General features: G+C 40.7%; 1 protein-coding gene across 2 annotated transcripts in view; it reads right to left on the reverse strand.

The window, feature by feature from the left end:
- Positions 1–1,414: 1,414 nt before the first annotated feature.
- The window catches only part of TGFB2 (transforming growth factor beta 2), an 81,598-nt gene continuing 62,181 nt past the window's right edge, over positions 1,415–20,831 (reverse strand). Inside the window, exons 3-7 of one of the 2 annotated variants that reach the window (XM_065873306.1) lie at positions 8,675–8,807; positions 8,441–8,551; positions 6,761–6,938; positions 5,253–5,406; positions 1,415–2,172 (exon numbers count right to left, since the gene is read on the reverse strand). In XM_065873306.1, the coding sequence (XP_065729378.1) occupies positions 2,014–2,172; positions 5,253–5,406; positions 6,761–6,938; positions 8,441–8,551; positions 8,675–8,807 (735 nt within the window). In that variant the 3' untranslated portion in view covers positions 1,415–2,013. The remainder of the gene's footprint in view (positions 2,173–5,252; positions 5,407–6,760; positions 6,939–8,440; positions 8,552–8,674; positions 8,808–20,831) is intronic. The other variant, XM_065873298.1, reaches the window with a different exon arrangement.

Here is a 20,831-nt window from a genome sequence, read left to right on the forward strand (position 1 = left end):
CTTCACGCTGGATTCACACCTCATTGTGCTGCTCTTTAGGTAAAACTGCAAATATTCCATTGACTTACTATTAATTGTTATCCTAAAGCTAAATAAGAGACAACTGACAAACTGACATATCCTACAACCCCTGACATAAGGTTACCTCCTCTGCAAAAATGTGGCAAATCATGTGTTTCAGCAAGGTAAATTCTAACCTCTGATTTGATAACTCTCATTCAGAGGAAAGAAAGGATTTTTTGATCATGGGAGAATTTGCCTAGTGCCTTTTCAACCTTCAAAGAACATCTATAAAAACCTTAACTTCAGTGAAATAAACTAAATGACTTATGCTGACCTGGGCTTTTTTTCTTCCTTAAAAAAAAAAAAATCAACTAAAATGTAAATCTTTCCATTTCTCCCTGAACACTAAAAACTCAATTAAAGAAAAAGTTGTTTCCTAAGAACTGTCTGCTCTTTTATAACAGTAGAATTCTGTGAAAATACTGATTAAATCAAGTTAGAGAAACCTTTCTTAACCCAGTCACCAAGATTCTGAGTTCCAGTCAGATCCTTAAGCCCTTGCTAAAACTAAAACATTTCACCTCAATTATCTATGTATCTATAATCCCCAATTTCCCTAAAATAGAAGATTGTTAATGTCTGAACTGATTAGTAATGATGCTTAGAAAATGAAGGAAAACTACGTCTTTTTATAAAAGAAAAAAAAAAGGACAAGTGGACTCAGGTAGCTTATGTCATAATAATGGACAATGCAAAAGCACAGGTGGAACAAATACTATCAAACATGTATTTGTAGTGCAAGTCAAAATACAGGGGCTTTACTCAAAAGTACTGGCCAGCTAAAGGAAACACACAATTCCGAACGATCATTAGAAAGCGCCCAAATTAAGTCCAATCTAAATCAGAGTTGACATTATTACAGAACATTAAAAATATGGTAAAAATTTATACATTACACATAAAGTAGTTAATGTTTTGATTTCATCGTTTGCAAAAGAGATCTGCAGATGTGTTTCCAATTATACTGGCTTCTATACCCATCTATTGTAGTAATATAGGTATGGTTACATACACCGAAATGAAGGAAAAATCTAGAGCATAGCTATACAGCAATACTTTAAGGTCTGAAGTTTGACCAGTACATATCAAAACATTTCAACATTTCACTGGTTGACTAAACTGACAAAGAACCATTTACAATTAAAAAGGAAAAAAAAAAATCTTACAGACTTATTCTGACCGAAAGTTTCCTTTATTAACAGGCTTTTCAGTTTTGAACCTTACAAGAAGCTTCCTCCGGCAGTTGGTAGACAGCATGTGTTTGCAGGGTCTTTTCTTCATGCAGACTTGCTCGGTCATATAATATGTCACTTGCATTTTTCATCCCGTTAATATGACCTCTTTTTTTTTGCTGGCTCGTTTGAGTTCAAGTTCCTTAAGCCATCCATGAGTTTCTGGCAAAGTATTTGGTCTCCACTTTATACACCTGTTTTATTTTCCAAGGGCAATGAAATGTTCATTATATAGTAACACACAATAAATAACTCACTGTTAACTCTAAGAGTAAGAATGGAAGGATGCCTATTGCATAGCAATACAGAAAAATCAAGTGAGGCATGGGATAAAAACGTATGTACAGCAACTCCACTTAACGGGATTTTCCTGTTTTTTTTTTTTCTTTCACATAATTAACACTAACAAATTCTTCCAGTGTTTATTTTTTTTTCTCAAGAAAAAAAGGTTTTGCTTCTTGTCTCTCTCACTTACAGAGTAGGTAAAGTATAGAATAAAGCCTTCAACTTTTTTTTTGTTTGTTTCAGATGCCAGTTTTAACAAACAGAACACAAACTTCCGAAGTGTTTGAACTAGTACCGCTTTTTCAAATTTTTTTTAAACACTGATGAAGCAAGGCTCTCTCGTGTTTTCTTGTTACAAACATTGCCTTTGTCACTACCGTCGTCATCATCATCATCACTGTTTGATTATCGTCTTGTCACTTTTCCAAGAATCTTAGCTGCATTTGCAAGACTTTACGATCATATTAGAAAGCTGTTCGATCTTGGGTGTTTTGCCGATGTAGTAGAGAATGGTGAGCGGTTCTAAATCCTGGGACACGCAGCAAGGGGAAGCAGATGCTTCTGGATTTATGGTATTATATAAGCTGAGAACCTGAAAGGACACAGGAGAAGAAAGAAAACATAGGAAAAGACCCCAAAAAACAGGCAATTATTTTTTAATAGAACCATCGCACACAGTTGTCTTATCAGTCACAGCACTGAGTAGGCAATTTAGATTATTTGGGGCTTACACTTTCCTTTACTTATTCTCCAATTATAGTCAAATGGGTAGGCGTCCTGAGGAATCCCTGAATTCACTACAGAAGCCTTTTCTCATACATTGTAAACAGATACTTCTGTAAAAGTCAGATTAGACAAAATTGCTCATCCAACAGATTTTCCAGTTTTTCCAAGGAGTCTTTACCTCGATCACTCCTTTGCTGCCCATACTTCCCAGGCCCTCAGAAAACTTGGTCCAAATACCAAACTCGGTATTTCGCCTTGTGTCTACACTTCTCTGTAACTGAAGTTGTTTCGTGAGTAGTTTCAATCCCCACCTAGACGAAGAGTTCGCTTGAGGTCAGGGGCTCTACACACCTCTTTTTTTTTAACCTTATAGCCCTAGTGAGACTTCTCTGGACAAAATCAAAACAGGACTCACATGCTAGGTGAAGAAATGAATACACGGATAAACAGGAGAATAACATTTTTTATTAAAACTCTCATCAGAGCTTTAATCTACCCTTAGGTAGAGCAAAAGACATCTGTCTGCAGTGTGAAATCTTCCTAGGCTAAGTGTCTTCTCAGGCCAATTTAATGTCACCTAAATTTTCATTTAAAATAAAAAAAAGATCAAAGTCTTTTCATTGCTTCGCAAATACAATCATGCTAAGAACGACCTCAGAAGTAATCTGTATTCTTAATTATTCACTTTGTTACATTTTTCTTAAAACAATAATAATAATCAACCCTCCATTTAGCTTTCCATGTGGTAAATGGTAGTGGCTAAGTTGGAGGAGTGAATAGTCAGTCTTAGAATGAAAAGAAAGCTCTATGGTTAGTGCTATACCTTTAACCCCATCCTATATCAAAGGGGTATGTGACTTCTACCAACGGAAGTATGGAGCTTCCCCAGTGATGATAAAGAGACATTTCCAAGGATGCCATTAATGTGTTAATCAAACAGCGAGTGACCTTTTCCTCGAGATTCACTGCAATGTTTTCAGCCTAAGACAGAAGATCTGTTCAGTACAGCAACACTGACTACTTTATTAAGCTACCTCTGGCTTTTTGGGGAACTGTCCAAACCACATATTTGTGATCATGACAGTGATTCTTCCTCTCTCCTTGAAAAACAAGCGTGGTCTCAGCCTTCACACACTCCCTCTGTGTATCAGGGAGGAGAATTATGTTTCTACTTGGCAACTGGGTCTTGCCCACATTACAGCTACTGTTGCCACAGCCCAGCTGAAGCAGCCTGGCCAGAGAGCTCAGACCAAGCGACAGGCATGAGCGAGCTTCCCTCACGTGGCCAAGCACGTGGTCAGCCCAGGGAGCCAAAACCTCCAGGGGTGTCAGGAAAACAGCTGAAGGAAAGGGAGCCGTATTTGTCCATTGAAAGTTTAGCATATGTAAGCGTTTATCAATAAATAGACTTCATGCTCCACCAACACAAGATTTTTTCAGCTGAATTCAAGAGGAATTTTATAATACAGATTATCGAAAATCATTGATATCCCCCAAACTCTTGAGTTCAGCTGAATGCATTATGTGACCTTCTTGGCAGGAGATTCATTTTCCTATCCTGCAGTGAAGGCAATTTTTCTAATGTTTCTTTAATAAGGAGATTTAAAGAGGCATAACCCCAGTGTGTAGCCACATTTCCGGAATTAAACTCTAAGACACAGTGAACGAAGGCCTGCTTATAAAACAAGGAGGCCTGCGTTCCAGGCTCTGGTTTGTCACCAACTGTCTGCTCCTGGGCAAGTCATCTGCTTGATCTAGGCTTCAATTTCTTTAAAAAAATGAAAGGTTTGAACAAGAGAGCCTATTATTGTTTTGTATTTTATTTTATTCTTATTTCATTTTATTCTATATTTTTATTGAAGTATGGTTGATTTACAATGTTGTGTTAGTTTCAGGTATACAGCAAGGTGATTCAGTTATGTGTGTGTGTGTGTGTGTGTGTATATATATATATATATATATATATATATATTCTTTTTCAGATTCTTTTCCCTTATACATTGTTACAAAATATTGAGTATAGTTCTCTGTGCTATACAGTAGGTCCTTGTTGTTTATTTATTTTATATATAGTACTACAGGATGGGACAAGATAACTTGTGAAGTCCTTTCCATCTCTAAAAATCCTACATGACTAGGCACCAGGAAGAAGCATTTGGACAAATACCATTATTACACAGAAAAAGTCTTTGCTAATCTGGGCTGGGAACCCATGGCATCCAATCTAGGACCTGCCTTCTGAATTAGCCTTCATTCCTCATTGAAGTAACTTAATAAAATATTCAGACTCTCATTTACTTTGGGTTATATTCGAAAAGACTGGGAGATATTGATTTTCAAATCACTGCTACATATATCATCTTTATATTCTTCACATCCACCCTGGAGTTGGACATTATTATTTCAAAAATAATTTTTAATACAGACATTCCTTTTTACTGATAAGAAAACTGAGGCTCAGAGAAGTTAAATGATTTTATAACTGTCATACACGAATGAATCACTCTGCCAAAGCATCTACTAAAGTCCTCAATGTTCTTTCAAATATGACAGTCCCTGATGGAGGTGATAATGGATCCTTTTTTTTAGCTGGAGACCTGGGTCCCTGCACATCTTAACAGCACATGACACTAAGTGATATACTGATCCTACCTATTTATGCTTACAGCTGTTAAGAATATAAAACAAAGAAAAAATTAAACTGTCCTCAAGTCGCTTGTAATCTAATTGGGAAGGCCAGGTCTACTGTCCAAACTCATCAGTGTTACTTTCTGAGTTCACCTACAGCTTACATTTTTTTCTCATCATTCAAAACGGTGTCTCCAGCACCCATGTACGTGTGATGACAAAAGGGCACCAGGCTATTTAGAATTCATGTGGAAATACTATCAGCAGGTACATATTAGCAGCCCAAGAATAGAAGAGACAAGTGAGGCCCATACTTACCCTACTGTGCTGGGTGTCTGAGCTCCACAGATATGGGCACGCTCCAGCACAGAAGTTGGCATTGTACCCTTTAGGCTCATGTATCCATTTCCACCCAAGATCCCTCTTGAAATCAATGTAAAGTGGGCGTAGGCAACAATTATCCTGCACATTTCTGGTAAAAGAAAGAGCAATGGAGATTTTGAAGCTGATTTCACCCCGATCCCCCCGCCCCTCATCCCAAACCAGGAAAATGACTCGTTCATGTATTCAACAAATATGTATGAGCAAATACCACGGGCCAGGTTTTAATGGTTGAACTGCAATCTCAAGAGACTGTCATGATGAGGTGTGATGGTGATTCGCAGGACTCCCTTGTGAGTTCTATGCCCCGACCCGCTTATCTGTGACTTCAAAAATCAAACCCTTCCCTTAAATGATGAGATATAAGCAAAGACGTGGCAGACAAGACCAAGCCTGTTCCAACCTACAGTGCACAGTTTGGCCATCCATCCTCTATTGCCTTTTCAAATGCAAAATGGATGAAGTACAATAGGTATTTACAGAGAACAATCTAAGGCATTTTCCTTTGAGAAGAAATCCTTTATTTCATTTCCTGTTCCTGGATCTAGGAATGAACCAGAGATAAGAAACACAGTCTTGCTTAGAGCAACCACTGGCTCTGGCAACCAAAAAACACCCTTTTTCTTGTGAACTGACACACTTTGAGCACTTTATCAGTGAGGACCCCTCACCACCCCACAGCTCCTACCGCGCTTACTAAGAAACCACAGAAAAGAGGAACTCCCTGGTGGTCCAGTGGTTAGGACTCCGTGCTCCCAATGCAGGGGGCACGAGTTCAATCCCTGGTCAGGAAACTAAGATCCCCGCAAGCCACTAAGGCCCCCGCAAGCTGCACCAGTGGCACGGCCAAAAGAAAAAGAAAAAAATACAGAAAAACATTCACACTTTCCCACCATGAATTCATGTGGAAATGGGAGATAAATTTATGTTACCCTCCCTTCTCATATTCTCTAGTAAAAGACACGACAAATAGCATCCTTCTTCTGTCTTTCTCATCACTGTTACTGTGAAGAAGGTTTGACCATGGGTACCTTGCAGGGAGAGTGAAGGCTTCTACAGGTGGTGAGTCTCCCCAGTTAGGGACCCGCCATCCTGCACCTCAAATAAACCTAACTTTGCTCTGGGGAGCAGACAGCTCCTTTTCTCCTTCAGCCTCAAAGTGCTTCGCAGGGATTTGGGGGAAAAGTTCAGGGGGCTAGTTTTCTCCCTTCACAGTAGATTCATTGTTAAAGAACTGATGAATACAGCATAGAAATAACTGTTTCAACCTCCGGAAAGGATGATGTTACGAAATACGATGGCTCTAACTTTTCTAGTCCTGGTTTTATGCAATGAGTTGCAGTTCAAGTCCATTTTTAGTAAAAAAAAAAAAAAAGGGGGGGACAAAAGCAGTACAAAAGTTAAACAAACACAGTTACTTTTTGTTTTCTTTTTATTTCCTTTACCTAAAGCAATAGGCTGCATCCAAAGCACGCTTCTTCCGCCGGTTGGACTGTTGTGACTCAAGTCTGTAGGAGGGTAACAACATTAGCAGGAGATGTGGGGTCTTCCCACTGTTTTTTTTCCTAGTGGACTTTATTGTTTTCTGATCACCACTGGTATATGTGGAGGTGCCATCAATACCTTGAAAAAATGCATTCGGGTAATAAACATTTAGCTTCACCTTCATCAAATAGAATCAGCCATATCTTTTTTTTTTTTCCTTTGTCTATTGTCACAAATAGCAGTGATGACCACACAGCAGCAGCAGCTGGCTCACTCCCCACGGCAATGGATAGGACTAGTGCAGGTGACAAGGAACACGGCTAAATGGGGCTCTTGTCAGAAGGCAGTTCAGTGTCCAAGGCAGGGCCTGTTGGTTGTGAAAGTCGCTACAGAAGAAGTCTTTGACCACTAGTCCAAGGGCAATCTCGACTGTTTATTTTAGTCAGTCCTCAGTGTAGGCTGTGCCCAACGCCTCAATGACTGATGACACGGCCATAGGACGTGTCACCCGCCGGTCCCCTCTCCTCCTAGGACTGCTCAAGTCAAAAGACTTCCCTGATGCAGTGAATGAGTTCAAGTGAAACAGAAGTCACCCACCCTTACCTAATGCTACTTTGGGAAGCTGTGAAGAAAGGGTTTTTTCATTGATTTTGTGATATCCTCAACACCTTCCTGATTCCATCTGAGATGGAGAAACTCGAGCTCCCCAAAGCACACTCAGGAGACTGCCAGCTTAAGCATTTAATCTCCATACTGCAGAGAATCATGACTAGGTTAGAGACTGAAATAATCTCTAGACCGCTGGGAGTATTTTTCCATGAGCAAGGTCCACTGGAGCCTTCTGCCAATGGATGGAGGTCCCAGGTGGGGTGAGTTAGGGAAGGGCCATCAGCTCCCTCACCTGGTGGTGTGGAGCCAGTGCTGAACCCGCAATAGGTCCAGACTCCCCCCTCACCTCTCGTCCTCCAACGACTTGTTATCTAACGTAAGACATGACTTGAACCCTTGGCATCTCCTCATTCTTTTTGACTTTTGGCTAATTCACTAAAAGGTAAGCAAGACTGGGGGGCGACTAAAACCTTGTTATGTGTTTATAAACTATTATGAAAGTCTGATAAGGCAGCCACTTGGAATATTGGGCACCAGCTAGAAAAGGGGGTGTGTTCTGGTACAGGTCAGGTTAGTTACAGAGGCTGTGGTGGGAGAGGACGTCCTCTGTGAGATAAATAACAGTGGTGGCTTCCCGAGGACGTTGGGTTTGGGGGGGATAATCAATGGATGTCCTTGAATGCATGTGATCTTCTTCTTCTACACTATTAGCATAGATGGAATGTTGGTTTGCTCAAGTGAAGAATAAAGGGCTGAACAGGCTATTTAAGAGTCTGGAAGGTTGGTAAGTCTGTCAGTACTGCCAAGTCATCACGGGGCATTGAGCAGTGTAAACTGGGAAGGAATCCCTTTCTTCCAGTCCTTTCTGCCTTCATATATCTTTCCCCAACCATAGCTTTGCCCAAACAAATGAAACTCCCCGGGCCTCACCCAGAAATCTCATTTTCACATGCAAACTGACCTCATCCCCGCAGGAGATAATCAACAGAGGCCCTTCCCTCCCCCACCTCATACGCCCCAGTTTCAGTTACCTGCAAATCTCGCTTCTAGTTCTTCACTTTTGTTGGGGATGATGTAATTATTCGATGGTACAAAGGTGCAGCAGGGACAGTGTAAACTTATTTTAAATCCCAGATTCCTGTCTGGAAAACATTAAGTCAAGGAGGTCATTTGTCTGTGCATCTAATACCCCTCAATCTGCAACCGACTTGCAATAACTTAGGATCACTGAACATCGAAGGAGGAGAACAGAGGGCGGCGGTCACCTTTATGGTGGAGCCATTCGTGAACAGCATCAGTGACATCGAAGGAGAGCCATTCGCCTTCTGCTCTGGTTTTCACGACTTTGCTGTCGATGTAGCGCTGGGTTGGAGATGTTAAATCTTTGGATTTGAGAATCTAGAGGAGGAAAGGGCAAGTGAAAAAAGCTCAGCTGGCACAGTGACAGCATGACTATACCCAAACCATTAACAGTATTCCAGTTCATTATCTAAATTTAGTCCCACCCCAGTCTATCCATGTATTGTCATCTCACTAACATGTCCACGTGCATAAAAACATAACACCAGGCCATTTGCCATGAAAAACAGAGCTACTAAATCAGCTGTGTGTTATGATAAAGGTGACAGGAACCATAAAGCCAAGTGTCTCAAAGAAAGTGACAGTAATTATTTTCCTCTGCCGACATAAGCTTTGCAAGATTTCAGCCATAAATTCTACGCTATTACGTTAATGGTTTTGCTGTCCTGCTTCCCTGCTTATTTCATTTGGGGAGCTGGGATGTGGGGACGGGCTGGAGGATGGGTCCAGGTCAGAGGATCCAGGCTCACCCTCAGAAGGCTCTGAATTATAAATCTTCTTCTAATAGAGAGAGAAAGGTCCTACCCTTGGTTCCTAGATCCACCGCCATTAAAATATGTGGCACGCCTCAGCTTTTGAGGTAGGTCTCGAGCTGGGATTTTTACCCTCCCTGTGACTTGTTATGATTTATAAAGATATTCCATATCCCGCAGACGAAGAACAAATTTGGGCAGGAGCCGTCTGGCACAGTGTGGAGGGAGAGTTTGAAAGGAAATCAGCCTGAACGCTGAGAATTTAGAAGGATGCATTTATTTCAAATAAGTTAAGAGTAACTGCAGTATGTTCTTAGGTTTCTATAGGAAGTGAACATTTTAGGTTGGGGTTTTTTTTTTTAATTCTGTCTGTCTTTAAACGATACTGTTTTATGAACCCGTCAAACCACGACCCTAAGTCTCCAAGAACTATATTAAATCCCTACCCAAACCTGTATCCTGTCTTTCCTCAGTACTTATGGGCTCAAGCCCTGTTGTTTTATACTTCCTTTCCTGAGATTGAGTCTAACCGTTCTGTGGTCATTTCATATATACATGTTTGGTCTCTCCAACAAGTTCATAAACCCTCCCAGGGCAAGGATCGTGTCTTCAATTTGATATCATTTCAGAGCACAGCACTCGATTTAATCAATGTCTATTAAATGACTATCTGCATATCTAGAAGACTGATTTATTCTCCTTTAAACCTTGTAAAAAAAAAAAAAAAGCATAATCTTCCTGCTGATTTTACAACGCACTCTCCTTCCATGTGTGCACATCATTTGTTTCAAGTAGTTTGACAACAAACGCTTCCTGGAACATCTGGCATTATAGTGGACTTTTTTTTTTCTGGATTGAGTAAGTATAGAAAAGGGGGGAAAAAAATCACACAATTGGACTTCGGGCGCCCTCATGAATGTTAAACCAACCCTACCCTACAAACCTGCCCCTAAGGTCCAGCAAAGCCCACGAGGGAGGAGAATCTAGAGGCAATCAATCATGATACTACCATAGCCAAGAGATGCCCTTTGTGAATCAATGACTTAAGGGCTGGGCACAGGAGCTCTGAGCTTGGAGCATACTATTGCATTTAATTTAGTCCTGAAAACATTCTTGTCAGGTAGATGAAGGAAAGTGAGACTCAGAGAGGTTAAGTAACTTGCCCAAAGCTTCACAGTGAATGAGTGATTTAAAGCAACCCCAGGTCATTTTTCCTCCTTCAATGCTGGATTTCTGAAGACCAAAAGAGTTGTGGGAGTCAGGGCTGGATTATGGTCCACACTCCCCCCTTCCCAGATGCCAGAGAATGCTCAACGACAGAGGCAAACATTTCTAATAAGCTTATAGTAAATGTTGGTACAAGATGAAAATATCCCACGTGGGACACATACACAGTTAATGCTGATAAACACCTATAATTTTCCAGATATAACCTAACAGCAGTCAATCCTCTGGAAATGAAACCTTGCCTTGAAAACACTCCTAGTTGAGCAAATAGGACACCCCTTTATCCAATTCAGAATAAACAGTAAAATTCACCTAACACAGGATAACAATGGTGAAACAATAGTTGAGAAGAAGTTTCAGGCGTTTCCATCTGCCTCGTTGACTAAAGACTAGTAACATTCCCCAAACTCACTTTTCTGTCTTTAAATTTCTTCCCCTACCTGACTTTCTAGAATGATGCATTATTTCGTAATGCTTTGTGTATTTATTTGCTTTGGTCCTAATTAGCATGGTGTATATCTTTTTTGTGTGTGTGGTACGCGGGCCTCTCACTGTTGTGGCCTCTCCCGTTGCGGAGCACAGGCTCCGGATGCGCAGGCTCAGCGGCCATGGCCCACGGGCCCAGCCGCTCCGCGGCATGTGGGGTCTTCCCGGACCGGGGCACGAACCCGTGTCCCCTGCATCGGCAGGCGGACTCTCAACCACCGCGCCACCAGGGAAGCCCCATGGTGTATATCTTATTCATCTTCATATCCCTAACACGCACAGACACACTGTCTAGAATGAAACGTTGCTTTCATTGTTGAATTAATTACATATGATAAATATATATATCATATATCAAATATCTACAATATCTATGAGATATATGTGTATATATCTCATATCTTAAGACACCATATATACACACATGCCTATATACATGTATGTATACACATGTATGTGTATACACAATCTCACGAAAAACACAGAAGTTTTTTTAAAGTCGTGACAACATTGACCAAGTGGGCAGAAAAAAACACACACTGGCAAATCTATGGAAATTTTTCATCTCATACAGAAGAAGTAGATCTAGATTATCTGGCTTTAAAAGCAGATGAAGGGGGAGCAAAGAGATCCTGAATTTCTTTTCTTTTTAAATCTCCTTAGAAGATAAGTGCTTCCTCAGCCACAGAACACTGGTAGGTTCTGACACTGGACAACTTCATACTCTCACACAGGTGAAAGGTCCTCCATATCTTTCTACTAGTTCAAGAACAGGCCAGTTGAAAGCACCCAAGAAAGATAGCTAGTGAGCTACATAATTCTGAAACAGAGAAGTGACTTTGGTCTTGTGGGTTTGTTGTCTTGAACTTTATGGCCAAGTAGTTCCTAAACCCACTTGTTGCAATTTAACTCTATTCTTTCTTATCCAGCCCTCAGTGGAAACAGGAAACAGCTGCTTTCCATCACTCATAGAATATCCCTCATATTCTTGGAGACTATTATTAAGTCCCCCTCAGCATGATCAGTCTCCCTCTCTAAGCTAAATAAACCCAGTTCCTTTAGCCCATATTTAGAGGGGCAATTTCCCAAACCTTTAATCATTTGGGTCGCCAACAAGGATGGATGATGCTGTATAAAAGTACTCCTCCTACAGCTTGGTGATTTCATTTCAGAACTGGCTAGAAAACCTTCTCATCACATCCCAAAGTCTTTTTCTTTTTAAACATGTTTATTGGAGTATAATTGCTTTACAATGGTGTGTTAGTTTCCGCTTTATAACAAAGTGAATCAGCTATACATATACATATGTTCCCAAGTCTCTTCCCTCTTGCTTCTCCCTCCCTCCCACCCTCCCTATCCCACCCCTCTAGGGGGTCACAAAGCACCGAGCTGATCTCCCTGTGCTATGCAGCTGCTTCCCACTAGCTATCTATTTTACGTTTGGAAGTGTATATATGTCCATGCCACTCTCTCACTTTGTCACAGCTTACCCTTCCCCCTCCTCATATCCTCAAGTCTTGAATCTTAACCTGAAAGGTATTTTCTTTCTAAGAATAGGCATGATCTCCCTATTCTTTGTTTATCTTCCATTTATCACCCACGCTAAGTGAAGCTGTAAGGGAAGAAAATTAACCTACGGCTCTTATTGATTAGAACTTTCTTAAATTCAAGAGTTGATACAAAAAATGACCACCTTGGTCAACTTCCCATTCTGTTTTAGCCTTTGCTGTGTGCCTTTTTCCAGTCTCCCAACAAAAAGTGTATCGAATGTTAACAGTCCTGGATGTGCAGCTGTTTTTTTTTTTTTTCCTAGAGCCGCAGTCATTTCTAAATTCCTTTATATATCTTATCATGACAAAGGTAATTTAATTGAATGGTAAAAGCTCTCTTAACTGGCCTCCATTTGACTGGACAGATTAACCAATATACTCCATTTGTTCTGTAATAGGTATTGGCTTATTCCCAGAGCACCCTGGGGCTTATTGCCAGAAAGCTACACTCTAGTATGTTCCAAGGACTTCTGGTCTTAGCAGTTGAGTTGCATGCTTAGCAAGTATCAATTGTATATGTTTCTAAACCTGTTTATGATAGTTGGACTTGATATTGTATTTTTTTGACCACGCAGCATGCGGGATCTTAGTTCCCCGACCAGGGATCGAACCCACACCCCCCGCATTGGAAGTGTGGAGTCTTAACCACTGGACCACCAGGGAATCCATGATATTGTAATTATACAAGTTAATTAGATGGTCTAGAAACTGATGAAATATAGGACCAAATGAGAGAGCTGTTGCTTCTGTGAGAACCAAGCTGAATGCCTTAGAAAGTCTTCATAAAGACAAGTTGCTTAAAAAAAAATTTTTTTTGAAAAACAGTTCGGTGGGTCCTCAAAAAAGGTAAACATGAAATTACCATATGATCTAGCAATTCTACTGCTAGGTATATACCCAAAAGAATTGAAAATAGGGACTCAAACAGATACTTGTACACCAATGTTCATAGCAGCGTTAATCACAATAGTTGAATGATGAAAACAACCCAAGTGTCCATCAACAGATATATGGATAAACAAAATGGAGTATATACATACAATGGAATATTATTCAGCCATGAAAAGTAATGAAATGCTGACATATTACAGCATGGATGAATCTTGAAAACCTTATGCCAAGTAAAATAAGCCAGACACAAAAGGACAAATATTATACGATTTCACTTACATGAGATAACTAGAATAGGCAAGTTCATGAAGGTATAAAGTAGAATTAGAGGTTACCAGGGGCTGGGGGTAGTGGGAATGGGGAGTTATTTTTTTATGGGCACAGAGTTTCCATTTAGGTAATGAAAAATTTCTGGAAATGGATAGCAGTGATGGTTGTACAACCTTGTAAATTTACTTGATGCCTCTGAATAGTATACTTTAAAAAATGGTTAAGGTAAATTTTATGTTATGTATATTTTACCACAATATATATTTTTTCCAATTTTAGATGTGGGAGAGATAACTATCAAAGAAGGAAATCATATGTTAAAAATCTAGAAGGATCCTGCACTCGGTTTGCTTAGCAATTGTCCTGAAACGTCTCTCTCTTCTTCAAAGAAACTAAAAACTAGAAAGTATTGATGATGCACTACGGATGTGGTTTAGGCAAAAAGTAAGACGTGGATTGCAACAGGCAGAGCCACAGTCAATGAAAAGTCCACGGTATTTTATAGAAAACTCAGCATTTAAATTGTGTGTGTGTGTTGTACACATATATACATATACATATGTTTTAAATTAAAATATAAAGTTTGCCCCCCAACTCATGTTTTTATAATTCCCTGCTTGAACTGACTTTTTTGTCTTTAAATAACAGAACAACAACTGCTCCTGACTGAATTAGAAGAGAGCTTCTAATATATTAAAAATGAGATTTAGCTGTCTCTTGCTACCACCCACAGCCATGCTTGAATGGTACCTTCATTACGTTATTGATATATACACATTATCTGTAATATGTGTAAAATACCCACATATCGCCTTTGGCAAAGCTCTCAGTTCTTCCCTGAATTACAAAACTCCCTACACAAAAGGATCCATTCATCTCTCTGCCGCTGGAAACCAGCCAATCAGGGAGTGGAGAGAGGCAAAAGTCGCTGATGTTACCCAATAGTTTAGGGCCAAAAGAAAAAAAAAAAAAGAAACAGAACTCTAGATGCAAAATTATAGCCAGAGGAGAGCTTAGTCTTAAAGGAATAATGCTATAAATCAACTCAGGATTTGGCTCAAACCTCGTGAAAGACACCTCTTCCATTCCTATGAGACATCGCAAAAAGCTATAAGAAAGCATTGGGGATTCGATTTTACTTTCCATATTCAGACATCAACAGATCTACAGAAGGACCCAGGGGCCCATTCAACCAGACTTCTAATGGAAAGAGAAATTTAACAACAGGGCTGGAGAGAAAAACTGACACCAGCTTAACAAGTGTGGGCCCATCTTGTTCCTTTTAAATGTTTTTAATGTACTTAATATTTAAATATAGGGTTTAAAATGTTTGCAGTGGTGTGGACGGAGTGATGAGGAAATGCTGAATTAAATGCTCACTCCGCTGGCTCTGAGCACCGTTCTCTTCCATCTGCCTCATCTCACGCACTAACATCCGTGTCATGAAACACGTGTCAGAGAGGCACTTAGGGGCCATCTCTCCAACTCAAGACAATTCATCCTCTAACATCTCTGGCTTTATCTGAAGACCTCTCACGACAGTGAACTTGCTACTTGTTGAAAACGATCATCCCACTTTGGGCCAACTGGCAGGTTGAAATTTTTCTTTATCTTGGACTTGAACTTTCCATCAACTGGTCTTAGTTAATAATAGTACCATTGCCTCATCTTCATACAATGATGTCAGCTTTTCAGAAATGTGAAACATTTTCACATTTTTCAGTCTTCACAGAACACTGTGAGGTAGATATCCTAGCCCTTATTATCTCAATACTACAGCAGGAGGAGAAGAGGCCTGAAGGACTTACCTGGGTTACCAAAGCCCTGTAGGAAAAGTCTGGAAACATCTTGCCCTGTTCATACCAGTCGAGGGGGCTTTTGAATATTGTACGTATTTTGCTATCTGGGACAAGATGAAAAATTCTCTTTCTTCTCTATGTCAGCCCCCCATCACAGAAGATGGCTTCCCCCAACTTCTTCCTTCAAGACAAGGTTTGTGGTGCTTTCCACCCTTGTCAAGCCCCTTTTCAATGTCCCTCTTAAAATCAATTCCTCAACAGATTCAAGGTACAGTCTAGCAGAATATGGCAAATACACAGAATATGCCAAACGGGGAGGGGGGAGCCTCACGTTTCCCTTGTTCTGGTCACTATTTTTAACGCAAACTATTTATTTTGGGCAGGAGCCACATCACACCATTGATTCCAAATTTCTTGTAAAATAAAACCTTTGTTCTTACACAAATCAGTAAGTCAGATTTTCCACCCCAAGTCCTTTCTTGGGAAGGACATGGAATAAAGACAAAGAAATGAAGGAATGCAAAGAGAGAAGGAAGGTTGGTTTTTCTAACCAGTGGTTCTCCAACTTTAGCCTGAATTAGACACATCTGGAGGGCTTATTAAAACATCTATAGAGTTTCTGATTTAATAGGGATGAAGCCGGGGCGCAAGAATTTGCATTTCTAACATGTTCCTAGGTGATGCACAAGCTGCTGGTCTAAGGGCCACTCGGAGAACTACTGTTCTAGTCTATATTGACGCAATTCATTTTTGAACCTAAATGCAAATTCCACATATATCTCTGTTAACTTTGAACTTCTTATCTGAGCTGGGTTTTTAGCATTTTAGAATCTCTCTGAACCTTGTTTGCTCTTCAACCTCTAAACTATCCTTGCCATAGTATCAACCGCTGTGCATGCAATGTCTTCATCAGCTTGATGATAACAGTATTAAATTGTATACAGCCAAAGCCATAACCTGGTGCTGTATCCATAGTTACTTCTTTTCTGGTTGGCCTTGTTTTCTCTAATCAACACACTGTCTTGTGTTGTATACAGCAGAACAAAGTAGAACTTCACTAGTGTATATAAGGTGTGAGGCCCAATTTAAGCCAGAGTCCTGCCCATCTTTGCCGACCCATTCCATACCCTCTGTGGTTCCTTAGGTTTCTTTGAAGAACCCATGGTGCTTGCCAAGTGCCTTTGGAAATCATTAGTGTAGGGAAAAGGCTCATAGGCTGTGAAGTCAGGCAAACATAAACCATCACTTCCTCAGTGTGATAATCTCTAGGTCCATCCACGTTGCTGCAAATGGCATTATTTCATTCTCTTTTTATGGCTGAGTAATATTCCATTGTATATATGTACCACATCTTCTTTATCCATTCATCTGTCAGTGTTAACTTAGGTTGCTTCTGTGTCTTGGCTATTGTAAATAGTGCTGCTATGAACACTGAGGTGCACGTATCTTTTCCAATTAGAGTTTTCTCCATATATATGCCCAGGAGTGGGACTGCAGGATCATATGGTAGCTCTGTTTTTAGTTTTTTAAGGAACCTCCATACTGTTCTCCATAGTGGCTGTACCAATTTACATTCCCACCAACAGTGCAGGAGGGTTCCCTTTTCTCTACACCCTCTCCAGCATTTGTTATTTGTAGACATCTTGATGATGGCCATGCTGACTGCTGTGAGGTGATAACTCACTGTAGTTCTGATTTGCATTTCTCTAATAATTAGGGGTGTTGAGCATCTTTGCATGTGCAAACGGCTGTCTTCTTAGGACCCTGACCATATAGGATTAGAGGCCTACCCTACTCCGGTGTAACCTCATGTTAATTTAACTAATTACATCTGCAACGAGCCTGTTTCCAAATAAGGTCACGTTACGGGATGCTGAAGGTCAGGACATCCACATATCTTTTTTGAAGGGACACAATTCAACCTGTAACAGTAGGTGTTCATGCATTACTGTGGGTTGTGTATGTTCTGATGCTTGATCTGACGGGGAAGTTCTTCAAAGCAAAAAACACTCCTTTTTATTCTACCACAGAGTTTTTTCCACTGTAGTTTACACAGTCCATCCTTGGTAAATTCTTATTGACTAACAGACTTCATTAGAAAGACATATATGATCAAGTGACATACAAGTCCCTGAACAATCAGTCATTTATAGTGATAGAAACGACTTCTCAGAATTGTACACGTACACATGGACATTCACCTCACAGAGACTTCACAGATAGACAGACATCTATATCTATATATCCATATCTGTATCTATCTATCTATGATGACAAAGAATCACCTGACAATGTAAACAATTTTATACGTAGTTTACCCTTTCTACTTAACATATTTTGTTGTGGGAATGAAAATGATGAGAAAAAGCAAGAAAGTAGAATTTCCAAGGACTAGGAAGTGGGGTCTTAGAATCAGAACTGGGTAAACGGCTTCTCTTCCACTGAGGCATAAACATAGCCCTTTGTCCCTGTTTAATTGCAGCCTCCTGGAACAGCGCTGGGTCACCTTGGGCGTGTCTAACAAACTGACACACTGCACGATTATCCTTCGGAAAGTGGCCTAACAGACCCAGCTCTTATCCTACTTCTCCCATTACCACGTCCTGTGGCTCCTTTATGACTGCATCCCTCTAAGAGGTCGTAAGGAATGCATACTTCACAAGGGCTTCACAAGAGCCTGCATAGCACACACTTATGGAATACACATCAGCTTCAAAAGAAAGACTCACATTGAAAATACAGTCTCTTTGGAGCTGAGATATCTACATTATTATGTCCCTCTTTCTCGTTACAGTACAACGTTATGTACACTGGTATGTTTCTGTATTACACAGGTCCATGTGCAGTAAAAGTACGGCATACAGAGGTCTTTAATGACCTTTATAGAAATGACACCAGCAGGCTACACGCACGCGCGCACACACACACACACACACAGGAAAGCCTCTCCTCTGTGATGAAAACACCTCATAATTCCCTATTTTTTTCCTTCACTCTTTTCGTTCTCCACACACGGGCCTTTGTGCTGACTGTACATGTACATAAACAAGCAAATGCATCTCTACAGGTCTGAGGGATGAAGGAGTCCTTTGTGTAAACGGAAGTCTCTGTGATGCTGCAGCTCGACCTCACTCACAAGAGCATCAGATATAAATCACACAGCAGAGTAAACGATTCAACCAGACACAAGTCACATCCGCACAGGCAAGGAAAGAGGCATGTGCCATACATCTAAAGTAATGAATCTAAAAAAATAAAGAGCATGGTTTTCCTACTGTGTTTATGGGTTACCCAAGAGTATCAGTTTCATTACTGTATTTTATATATATATATATATATATATATATATATATATATATATATATATATGTATGTATGTATTTTTCCTACATGGTTATTATTCACTTAACCAGAAGTAGCTCTGAATAAGTAACAGAAGATGGGTAGCTATCAACATTTCTTTCTTCATTGATAGCTACAGAGGTATCTTTAAAACAAATCTAGCAGAATTTCCAAATCCAAATAATTGATGTTTCTCAAGAGTCCCCCGATGATGTTACACGCTTATTTCCACAATGTTCCTTGTACTTAAGTCTTTTTTTAAAAATTTTTATTGGGGTCTAGTTGATTTATAATGTTGTGTTAGTTGCAGGTGTACGAAAAAGTGATGCAGTTATAAATATATACATTTCTTGTACTGAAATCTTATTTTGAAATGTTTCTTCAATGTATTCAAAGACATTTATTGAACATCGTTTAATAAACAGGTGCTGTTCAGGGAGATTATCTCTAGAGGTGGAGACAAGACCATAAACAAGACGAAGGTGGAGAAGATCAAGTATAGCATGTGACAAGAGTATGGAGGAGAAATGTGGAGAACAGGGACGGGAAGTGTTGGGAAGAGGGACCCTGAGATGTCAGACAGGTTGGCTAGGAAGGTATCTGGGCAGGTGACATTCGAGGAAAGATCTGAAGGAATGAAGAGAGGGAGCCTTCTGGAAAATGCCACAGAGCACTGCAGGCAGAGGGAACGGCAGCCACAGGCTTTAGGAGGGGGTGAGCCCAGGGTGTCTGAGGAACAGCAAAGAGGCCAGGATGGGGGAGCCCCCTGAGTGGGGGAAGTCATGGCTGGCGGGGGCGAGTGAGCAATAGGCCAGGGAAAGCCTAAGGCACAAGAAGGCCTTTAGCTCCTACGCGGAGTGAGGTAAGAAGCCATGACAGGGCTCTGACCAGGGGATTTGGATCAGACCAACCTCTCGGCAGAGACTGCCCTCACCGCTGTGTTGCAAACAGCCTCGAAGGTGGCCAGGTGCAAACAGCGAGACGAGGCCACTGCAAAAGCCCAAGCAAGAGACTAGAACCCCTGGGACCAGGGTAGTAGCAGCAGAGATGTGAGAAGTGGTTGGATTTCGGTTCCATCTTTTAAAAACTCCCATTAAATAGGAAAATCAACTTAACTACTTTTGATGTTCCTCTTATTTAGAACTTTGGCAGTTTTAAAAAGCCAATAGTACCTTTCAAAATATCCAGATTTGTCCCCGTTGAAGGTGTGGGGCCTTTAGGGACTTTCCACCCCCTCACTTGTTCCCGTAAACCAATTCTTCTCCCTATCGTGCGCCACTCCTTCTCCCTATCGAAACCAATTCTTCTCCCTATCGTGCGCCACTCCTTCTCCCTATCGAAACCAATTCTTGGAGTTTTTCAGTTGACGGGGACTTGCCAGACAGCGGGTAATTTTCCAGTTGCCCGTAACAGGTATACGCCCTAACCGCCACAATAAACAGACAACTATAACGGCCAGAAGGTGGGACAAAAGTTCCTAAGCCAATGAATTTAAAAGTCACCACATTTACCCAATCATTGTGAGAATATACCCGCCCTATGAGTAAATAAACCTATAAAAAGTATGTGATTCCGCTTTTAGGGGTTCCCCATCGGCCTCCTGTGTGAGTTCCAGGGAACCCCGGTGCATCGGCTCCTAATAAACCTCTTGCGTGTTGCAACGGCTCTCGACTCTTGGCGGTTCTTGGGCGAGTTGGAATCCCTCGTAGACCGTTTGGGTCTAACAAAGGAATTCTCAATTATGTATTTGTAGGCTGTGAACACAGTTCTAGAACCCAAAGTTCCCCCAAAATATTCTGATTACTCTTGCTATCGGGAAATAAACACATATCCTCCCTTGGAACAACTTTTGGCCCGGTGGAGTTATAGCAAAGTTGACAGACATTTACAAGATGGAAATAAAACTACTGAAATCAATCCAGGAAGCAGGTATCAAGCCTAGTCGTGTGGTGGTGAGGCAGGCAGAGGTAGTTATGGGGCCAGGGATGAGGTAAAAAGACATCCCCACTGGGGTCAGTCACTCTG

This window comes from Phocoena phocoena, chromosome 1 (genome assembly GCF_963924675.1).
Source record: "Phocoena phocoena chromosome 1, mPhoPho1.1, whole genome shotgun sequence".
NCBI classification, from domain to species: Eukaryota; Metazoa; Chordata; class Mammalia; order Artiodactyla; family Phocoenidae; genus Phocoena; species Phocoena phocoena.